Source organism: Athene cunicularia, assembly GCF_003259725.1.
Source record: "Athene cunicularia isolate RWA chromosome 11 unlocalized genomic scaffold, athCun1 chr11_part1, whole genome shotgun sequence".
Classification (NCBI taxonomy): Eukaryota; Metazoa; Chordata; class Aves; order Strigiformes; family Strigidae; genus Athene; species Athene cunicularia.
In genome coordinates, this window is record NW_020799113.1 from 17,450,021 (window position 1) to 17,460,055 (window position 10,035).

The following is a 10,035-nucleotide window of genomic DNA, read 5'->3' on the forward strand; positions in this document are numbered from 1 at the left end:
CAGCCCCCGCCCCCCGCCCCTTCTTCTTCCTGGGTTCAGTTTTGCTCCTGATATCTCTACCTCCTTCCCCAAGGGGCACAGGGGAGGGGATGGGGAGTGCAGTCAGTCTGACGCTTCTTCCTGAAAGAGGGGGGGAAGCACTCTTCTGCGTTCATCCCGGCTCCACGTGGCATCCCTCTCACAGGAGACAGTCCTCCCCACAGGATGCATTCCTCTTGAGATTCTCCAGCATGGGTCACCCCCACGTATTGCAGTCCTCCCAGTGCCAAACTACAACAGCAGGGGCTTCTTCTTCCCACATGGTCCTGCACAGGCCCCAGGTGAATCTCTGCTCCCCCAGTCACCCCCATGGGGGGCGGCCCTGCCATCTCACCACAGGCTGCAAGGGGGCTCCATGCTCTGGGGCACCTCCCCCCCTTCCTCCTCCTTCCTTCCACTGACCTGGGTGTTTGCACAGGTGTCCTTCTCATAGCTCATCCTCAAAGTCCCAAGTCCCTCTCAGGTTCCTCTTCTTAAATATGTTATCACAGAGTTGTGGCCACCATCGCTAATTGGCTCGGCCTTGGCCAGAGGCGGGTCTGACTTAGAGCCAGGAGACCTTCAAGAAGCTTCTCACAGGGGCCACTGCTGTAGCCCCCTCCCCCTCTACCAAAAACCTCACCACTCAAAGCCAGCACAGATGCCAAAGTCTTTCTAGCTTTGAACTAGTGGACTAGCTGAATGGAAAAGAGCAGGCTTGGAGATGCACCTCTCCAAGAGCTTCTGGGACAAAGTGGCTTCATTGAGCAGCAATTATTATATTATCTCCATAAATATTTTAACTTCTCAAGCGAAGTGAGGAAGAAATAACTCTTCAGGATGGAATTAATAAGACCAAACCTCATTAAATCTCCCTAGAACAGACTGACAAATGTTTTATTAAGACAATGGGAAGGTTTCCTTTGAAGCTGGTCTTCTTAATAACTTGGTTTTGCTATGCCAAATAAGACATTTGCTAGAGGAGAGCCTGAGGGATTGCTGAAAAGCCTCTGAGCACATGCATTTCAGAACCAGCTTGTGAGAGCAAATGTCACAGATGGGTTGGCAAATGACCAGAGTTAGTTAAGTGAGGAAGGGGTAGGGAACTGTTGCTTTAATTTCAGAGCTATTGGATTTACTGGCCTGCCAAAAAGCATCCAATCTTCCTGGACATCTCAGTATTCCAACATTGGCTGTTGTAGCTTTGTACCCAACATCCATCTGTCCAGCAAATCCAGATGCCGGGAGTTAAGGGGATTTAAATGAACATGGGAAACACCTGTATGATTTTTCCTAAAGCTGGACCAAGATTATAGGCTGTAGTTAGGTAATAAAATCACGACATTTAACTACACATCCGTTCATAGCCTGCATGCACCTTCATAAATATGGTTTTCCAAAAGGCTCAGGTTCCTGTGCTAGGGAGAGCGATCTGTTCACACCGGGCATGGGAAGGGTTGATCGGGAAATTGGTGGCATTTGCAGGAGACAGACTATAGAGTCTTGGAGAGCAGCAGAAAAGTGGAGGTAAATAGCAGCATGTTACCCCATTTATTTGATATATGGATTGAAATGGAAAAATGGTGGTGCACTCTTTGAGGGTGGCATAAAGAGCATGGAGCGGGTGTGAAATCAGTCGATGGGCTTGGAACTTCCTGGGAGGATGTGGTACGTGGTTTGGATGACTATCAGAGGAGAAAACGACAAGACAGGGGTGTTGCAGATCTCGCTGGAAAGGGACATTAATGGGGAATTACTGTCTCTTTGCGGTGCAGTAGTGCTTGGAGCAGCTGTGGGGGTCTCAGGGCATGGGGGCCCAGGTGCAGCCCCCAACTCTGGCCAGCCCCGTGCTTGCATCCAGCCCCCATGCTCGGCAGGGCAAATCATGTCCCAGAAAACCCACACCCTTAATTAAAAGAATAATCCAATCAGCCACTCAGAAGAGCGCACACAGCTCCATGTTTAGCGGCAGCAGCTCCCAGAGGCCCAGAGGTCTATATTAAATCCATGAGGAGGAACACAGCCCCCAGCCCCCAGTAAGAGCCGCCCTCTGCCAAGGCAGCAGTCAGATCCCCAGCAATCAGAGCAGGGCTGGGTGTGAGAGTTAATCAAAACCTATCTGTAATTATAGCAGAGCCTGTTTATAGAGCGCCTGATTAATATATTTACACCTTCATTATGGGCAGGCTGCTGCCTGCAGGCAGGGGCGTGCACGGGAGGAGCAGCCATGGAGGGGGGGAACCACAAAAGAAATTGTTGCAGATCCCAAATGTAATTATATGTCTTTGCCAAGGAGATTTATCGATTTAATACACTCTCCTTAGCCACAGTGTGGATAGTAGAAGATGTATTAAATGATAAAATAATTGCCTGGGCAAAGGGGAGGATTTGGCCTGGTGTGGTGCTCTTCCCAAAGCTGCTGGCAGAGGAAGCTGAAGGGTGAGGTACCTTGACAGTGAATCTAGACACCATCTATACAGACTTGTTCAGATGTGACATGTATGTCTGTGTGTATATGTATGCTTGGCAAGAATACACACATATATACGGTGTATATGGCGTGTTCTGAGCGAGTTGTGAGTATTTTTCCAGGGAGAACAGAGATCTTCCAGCTACCCAGGAATATTTGTGACCTTGTGACAGCATTAAAATATTTTTTTCCCCAATCCAAATGCTCAACAAATGTTTTCACATCACCCCCTTGGCTCTATTGCTGTTTATTTGTCTCGTGGTGGTGCCTATGCCTCCCACGGAGGGGGCCCGGTGCAGTGCTCCACCAGCTGGCACATCCGTGGTCCCAGGCTGCCTGTTTATCACTCTCCTTGCCTGCACAGAGCAAGGGAAAACTGGGCAGGACTTGTCAGGAGATGTCTGAGCTTGGCATGAAGGCACCTGTGTCCCAGTCCAAAAAGCCCAGCAGCAAACCCCTCCGTAGCAGGCAAGGAAGCACAGCCAGCCCCGGCAGGCTGTGGAGTCTCGTGTCATGGCACCCACTGCTCTGCTCCCTGGTAAAATAAGGCAAAATCCAGAAGGGGAGGGCAAGGGAGACATCAATCTTCAGTTCCCCCCAGCAAGGCAGAGGCAGCCTCGAGGCAGCCCCGACAGGGACACTGCTCCACTGCGCTCATCGTCCCGTGCTCATTCATGTGGGTGAGCAGTGCTGCACTGTCTGCGCTGGCTTTCAGGGTGTTGCGAGTCTCACTGTTAAATGAGAAGTGAGGGGGGTTTTCTAAGCCATCTGACCTCATTTTCAAACGTTGCCAGGCTATGAAGGAAGGTGAAACTCAGAGTTGCTCACGCAGTGTTAACGGTTGTGTTTCTGAGGCTTTGATGATACCTGGCCAGGGACATCCCCCCATTCCCCTGCCTGATCTTCTGGCCTGTCTCCCTGTGTCCTGCACTGTTGCCAGCTTTCCTCCCTCTGACCCAGGTGTTGGTGGTGCTGGTGGAGTGTGCTGGTCTGTGCTGGGGAGCACTGGGTCTGCGGAGGGGACCATGGTCCTACTTGGAGGAAGGCTCAAAAGGTGGCAGGGTCCCATGTGTGCTGCCAAGTGCATCCCTCAAACCTGAAGAGCATCCCAGTACTTGGTCCTCGTGCAGATCCACTGCAGCCCATGGAAACCCTAAGCTGGTCCTGTCACCGTTTGTCCTGGTGTGCTGGAGAAAGAGCAACACATCGTGTCAATCCCTGCCCTTCTTACAGCTCCCTCCCTGCCACCGACAGTGCTACAGCAAGCAGCTGCAGGAAGCCATGAATATGGCCCTTTGCACTGAAATTTGCTTCAGCATCACCATCCAGTGATGATCACCACGTCATGCGCATCCCCCAGAAACACCACGGCTGTGACAGGGAAGGGAGCAAATTTGTTGTGTTAAAGGAAATCATTAACTGCTGTGCTAGTTGGATGCTCAAGAAGCTGTCAAGAAACTCATGCTCCCCTTCCAAATCAGGGGTGAGAAATCAGCTCTGTGACAGTTTTCCTAGAAGTGTTTTTCTTCAGCTCATTCTTCTTTTATGATTTAAAACAGGAGATAAAGGCCCTTCAGGTTCTTGTGAAGCTGCTCCAGTTGCCATGGAAATAACCCTCGTTAATCACCGTAAAACAGGAATAATTTGTTTCAGGGAGCTTGTTGTGCTGCTTCGTGTTCAGATAACTGGTGGTGCTGGGATTACTCCAGCCCCCCACGAGTTTGGTCATTGCTGGCAGCATGCAGGAAGCCAGGAGCATCCATCCCCATCTCACGGCACCAAAAAGTCGAGTCCTGGAGGAGCCCAGTGCCAGGAGGTGCTCGCACTCAGGAACAGGCCTGGCAGGGGTTTGCCTGGGCCACGTGCTGTCCCAGCAGTCACTGATGGATTGGGAAGAGTCTGGGAAAAAGGTTATGCTAGTGACTTTGGGTTTAGAAGAGGGGTTTTTTTACTGCAAGTTTTTTAGCTCCAATGCTGAGTGGTCAGCATCAGCCCAGACCTGGTGTTGCCAGTGGCCTGGTTGGTCTTGGGCTGGTTGGGCTGGGGTCAGACCAGTTGGGCTGGTGTTGGACTGGTTGGAGTGGTGTTAGGCCAGTGTTGGACTGGTTGGGCCAGTTGTGGACTGGTAGTGCCGGTGTGGGTCCAGTCGTACTGGTGTCAGTCCAGTTGTGCAGGGTCCACCTCTGCTGGTGGTTGGCAGGAGCGGGAGGAGCAGGACCGTGCCATGGGCAGGGCACAGCAAGCCTGTGCTGGGGAAGGGGCCCTGGGTGCTTTAAGCAGATCAGTCATACTGTTAAAACATTTTATTAAGTGTTTTCTGTCTTGGGAGGGTTTTGGTTATCCTCGGAGCTTCTGCCACTCAAACAGCTCATCCTCCTCCAATGAAGCTCCCTGGGAGCATCCTGCCTCCTGCTGAAGGCAGTCCTGCTCCAGGCTGTCTCCATCCTGCCTCTGGCCCCAAATGGCCAGAGCTTTCCTTTTTCCCTCTTCAGAAAGAAAACTCTTAACACCAAAATATGTTGAGGCTCTTGTGTCACAGCATGGATCTGGAGGGAATCTGGGTGGGGACTGCCAGAGCTTTCTGCTGCTAGACTGAAGGCATCTTCAGCTTGCGGCTCCCCCGTGAGAGCCGTGTTAATCATCCCAAAACCCTTTTACTTTAGCGCTGGGTTGGCCATACTGTTGTGGACTGAGGCACTAAATAACATGCTGAAGCTCTCAGAGTAGGGATATCCAAAGCACAGGAGGGGCACTTTTCGTACCTGCACCCGCTGGCTCTTGCACTGCAAGGCAATAATAATTTATGATCACAGTAAAGAGAGCAACTATGGGCTTTGTGTAATCACCTCTTTATGTTGCTTTATTTATCTGTAAATAAAACAATGCTCACTGCCTGACTGCCCACACTCCCTCCCATCACAGCCTCTCTCAATCTGTCCCAGGGGTGGGGGATGCTGGAGGGACTATGCAGGGCCACCCATTTCACGGTGCTCGCTCTCTGCCTTCACAGGTGTATGAGAGCGGCAGCAACGTGGACCAGTTTGTGACTCGCTTCCTGCTGAAGGAGACGGCGAACCAGACCCAGTCACTGCTGAGCTCCGTGGAGAGTGCTGTGGATGCCATTGACGAGCAAACCAACCCTGCCAGGTCTGCAGAAGCTTCTGCCCTCTTCTCCACTTCCCGGTTGATTTTGGTGCAGGGGGGTGGAGGGAGAAGCAGAGGATGCTTTTGTGGGGTGAGGGAAAATGCAGAGGCTGTGTGCGGGAGCAAAGGGGAGCTGGGCGAGCAGCTGCCTTTTGCTTTGCCTCCCTCCCCAGCTTCCTGAGGGCTCTTGGGGCTTTCCTCTGCCACTCTGTCCTGCCCCGTCCCTTACTCTCCAGCAGCCCTAAGGGTGCCTCTTGACTCCTTCACCCACGGCAGTGCAGGGGGGAGATGCAAACAAGGGGGCAGCACCCTGGGGCAGGGCTGGGCAGAGCTGGGTGCACTGGGGCTGCTTCTCCAAGCAAAGCCACTGGTCACATCCAGAATAAAACATGGGCACCAGCAGCAGGGTGGCTGTGTCTGGGGCGTGCTGGGGACAACCTGCGGCAGGTGGTTTCCTGCACAGGGATGCTCTCCCTCCTGCCGGGACACCCAACGGGAAAGGTTTCACAGACATGAAAAGCGCTTGTGCACTGGGGACAGGTACCACCATCCTTGGGTCCCTTAGGAGGGGGTTGTCCCCATCCTACCAGCCTGTCATGTGCTACTGTGCTTGGAGAAGACAGAGGAGATGAGAATTTCAAGATTTCTCAAGTGCTCCCAGGGCTAATATATAAGGGGTACCCTTGGTGTCACAGTGTCACTTGCCTCCCGGGAGTATCTCTGTCACCAGCTGTAACCAGGACAGGTTGCCATGGAAACCGTTTATCAGATGCTCATGAAGCAAGTCCCTCTCCTGCCATACCTGCAGAACAGGAGGCCATCTCTGGGGGATGCCTTGGCTTCCTCAAGCCATGGGTGGGCAGAGGGGGCCAGGGCATGTGGACCACAGAGAGTGAAAATCACAGTTCCCCCCTGGGGACCGCAGGGGCCGCTGTGCCTGAATGCTTTGCTGCAGCCAAGTCTTGATGGTTTGGTTTTTAACATCAGCAGGAGTTGCATCCCGGGACAGGCAGCAGTGGGCTGGTCTCACAGGAGCTGTTGGTGCCTGGGGCACAGAGACCCTGGGCAGCTCTGGTGACATCTCACTAGCTTTCCTAGGAGGAATGCTCTGGGTTTTATCACCCCACTTTGCTTTCTTCTCCCCTTTTTGGAAGGAAACTGCTGGCCTGTGGCAAACCTTGTACAAAATACATGGAAAAAGTAAGAGCTACTGGGAAACAATGAGGAAGAAACAAGTCCAACATCAGACAGAGCAATTAGGGCCCATGAAAGATTTTGCTGGCTTTTATTTGCTGACATGTGCGCCTAGTTCATAATGAGGAGTATTGTAGTTGTTTTCTCGTGGTGATAATAACCCCCCCTCAAAAAAAAACAACCAAAAATCACACAAAAAATGATCTCATGCATCCGTATGAATACAAAGAGGTGGCCTAAAAAGCACCAAAATAAAGGGCTGTAAAATGAAGTTTGAGAGCAGAGCATCCAAGCCTGAGACACCTCATTAAATTGTGATTAAAAGGAAATCTCTGTCCTCGCCTAATTTCCTGCCTATTGATGGGGGATTATTCAGCACAGGCAGTGGGATTATTGCACAGCCTGTAGCAATGGGGATGTTCCTGCCACCTTTATCACTGTTCTTGCTTCCTTATCTCAGGGATGTTCTTCAGGACTGAATCCACTTGTCGCGTTCCCTTGTGCATGGTCAAGTCCACACTGGCTGATTTTAGGGGACAACAGCAGCCCAGACATTGTTCCCTTGGCACCAAAGTAGTGAGCCAAAATTGCCCGGGGTAGTTGGGGAGGGTAGAGAGGGCACATGGCTGCTGCACTTAGGAGGGAGACGGGTGCCTGGGGAGAGACAGGAGGGCAGGGACAGTGCTGGCTGGTGTTGTGTCCATTGGCTCCCCAGTGCTCAGCTTCTTGTCTCCATCCATGAGCTGCATAGGTGGCAAGAGATACCAAAAGGAGACAGGGTTCCCGGGCACATCCATCAGCAAGCAGCCAGCACGGAGTTGCTCTAACTGGGAGGAAACTCTGGAAACCATTTGAGCAGCTCAGCCTCCCCCTCTGAGGCTCAGGCTTCCCAAAGGTGGAGGAGGAAGGAGAGAGAGGGTCATCTTTCCCAAAACCCATTCCCATCTCTCTACACACGGATGGCAGTTGTAAACCCTTCTGGGGATGGCAGGTCTTATCAGACTCACTGGCTTTCAAATGAATGGCAGCCTGGTGGAGCCACCAAGGAGCTGGGTCAGTGATCTCAGGGGTATGTGCATGCGTTTCACACACACACATGCTCCTTTTCTCCAAGAAGTGTTGCAGGATGAGCCAGGCCAAATGGGCTTTGTAGCCCCAGAGGAAGAAGCAAGGTGGAGGACATGCTATGGTAGATGTGTCTCCATTCTTTAGAACTGTGGCTGCCGCCAGGCTGCAACTGGGGCATGGGTAGCCTGTGTGCTGCCCGTGTGACAGCAGCTTTTCCCATGAGTTAGTCACCAAAGCCATCTGTCTGCAAAACCAGCCCTGCTAAAGTGCAGCCAGCCAGCTGGGCACAGCTGCTGGCACCCCAATGCCCAGTGTTGCCAGTATCTGTCTAGGGCAGAAAAAAATCCCTGAGGACTGCAGGAGATGCCAGGAGGGCTGTTGCAGTGTTTCGTAAACTGAAAAGTGATGGCTGCTGGGAGTAGCCCACTGGTATTGGTCTAATTCTGACCCACTCCCTGTGCTGGGTGATGCTGAAGGATGGTATGGAAGGGAGGCCTGCTCTGCCTGGGCACGGTGCAGACACTGCTGCTCTCCAAGGGGTTTGGTGTTGGCAGCAGAGCTGCCAAAAAGGTGCTTCTGTGTCAGCTTGCCAGGGCCGCTCACGCCACACTGTACATGCTTAGCTGTGCCCTCCCTGACAGCCTGTGTGCTCTCTGGTTGCAGGCACTACCCCAGCAAGGCTGGCCACAGTCTGATGGACACCTGGTATGACAACCCCGTCCCCAGCTACTCTCCCACCAGCTGGATGGTCCCCAGAGAACATGGGAAGAGCTTCCAGACTGGTAAGTGATAGCCGTTTCCCGGCCGCACTGGCAGCCTAGGGCGGCTTGGGGTGCTCAGGGAAGGGAGCTGCAGTCCTGGCAGAAGCACAGAGGGTATATTCGACTTCCCTGGGGAGCAGCAGGGTCTTGGGGGATGCCTCTCACCCCATCACTGCCTCCTGGCTCTGCACAGGTTCCCCCGACACCAAGGCAGAGGGGCTGGAGGGGCAGATCAACAGGCTGGCTGAGCTGATCGGCAGGCTGGAGGACAAGGTAAGGGCCAGTGTTTCCATGCTTGGGGCTTCCCCTTGGGTGTTCCTGCAGCCCCACCACCTCCCTGACCTGGTTGAGACTGCATGACCAAGAGGTGACCATGCCCATCCCTGTGTCATGGCATGCACGGTGGGAGCTGGGGTGCTGGTGGTGGTGGGGGATATTACATCTGATGAGCTGACAGCAGCTATTGAATGTAATTAACTGTGAGTTTATTTAAACAAGAAAGAAATGTAAGGAAGAAGGCAACGTCTCTGGTGGAAACAATCTTACTCCATTTAGGGACTGAAGGAGAAAATGGTGCAGTGTGGGAGATGTTTCCGAAATCCTCCTGGTTTGCACATCCAGGGCAGGAGGGGATGGGGAAAGGTGATGTACGTGGGGTCAGAAAGGTGTCATTAATGTTGAGAGCAGAAAAATGTATACCATGGTTGTCAGAGGAAATCAGTGCACCTGGGGCTGGGAAGGCTTGGGTGGCACTGGGGAGGGATGGGCACCCCCACTCCTGCTGCCCCAGTGACAATTCAGGGATGGTGAAAAGGTGACAGTTGTTTTGGGGCTGATGCAAGGACATGGTGTCAGGAATGTCAGCTGTGCTGGGAGCATGAGGGGGGCATGAAGGCGCAAATGGCTCTCAGAACTGGCCCCAGTAGAGAAGAGGGCACAGCCTGTCATTCCAAGCACTGGGGACAGAAACCCCCTGGCCTAGGAGGGACACGCAGCCTCAGCCCCCCTCCACCCAGGGCTTTTCCCTCTTTTCCCAGACTCTCTGGTTTGACCTGCACCAGCGGCTGTCGGACAGCGAGAGCACGGCTTGCACGGTGAGAGTGCCCGGCCACCCCCCACGGGGTGCTGGGGTGTCCCTGCAGCATGGCATCGGACCTGGGGGGGGGTGACGGGGCACTGTGTTTTTCGGGTCTCACGTGCTGCTGTGTTTTGGGGGACCCGGCAGTACCTCCTCCTGGTGCGGGATGAGATGACAGTGTCGCACAAGCACCTGGGCGAGTTTTGCAGCTCCCTGAAGCAGTACCTGAAGAGTGTGGCCGGGGAGCGGGACTGCTTCCAGTGGGTACCGCCGGCAACCAGGCATCGGGGCATGGGGGTTTG

General features: G+C 53.3%; 1 protein-coding gene across 1 annotated transcript in view; it reads left to right on the top strand.

Moving 5' to 3' along the window:
* NECAB2 (N-terminal EF-hand calcium binding protein 2) overlaps positions 1–10,035 on the top strand; it is an 82,490-nt gene that overhangs the window by 72,110 nt on the left and 345 nt on the right. The window contains exons 6-10 of the mRNA XM_026856964.1: positions 5,499–5,635; positions 8,558–8,676; positions 8,849–8,928; positions 9,693–9,749; positions 9,881–10,030. Coding sequence (XP_026712765.1) covers positions 5,499–5,635; positions 8,558–8,676; positions 8,849–8,928; positions 9,693–9,749; positions 9,881–10,030 — 543 coding nt within the window. The remainder of the gene's footprint in view (positions 1–5,498; positions 5,636–8,557; positions 8,677–8,848; positions 8,929–9,692; positions 9,750–9,880; positions 10,031–10,035) is intronic.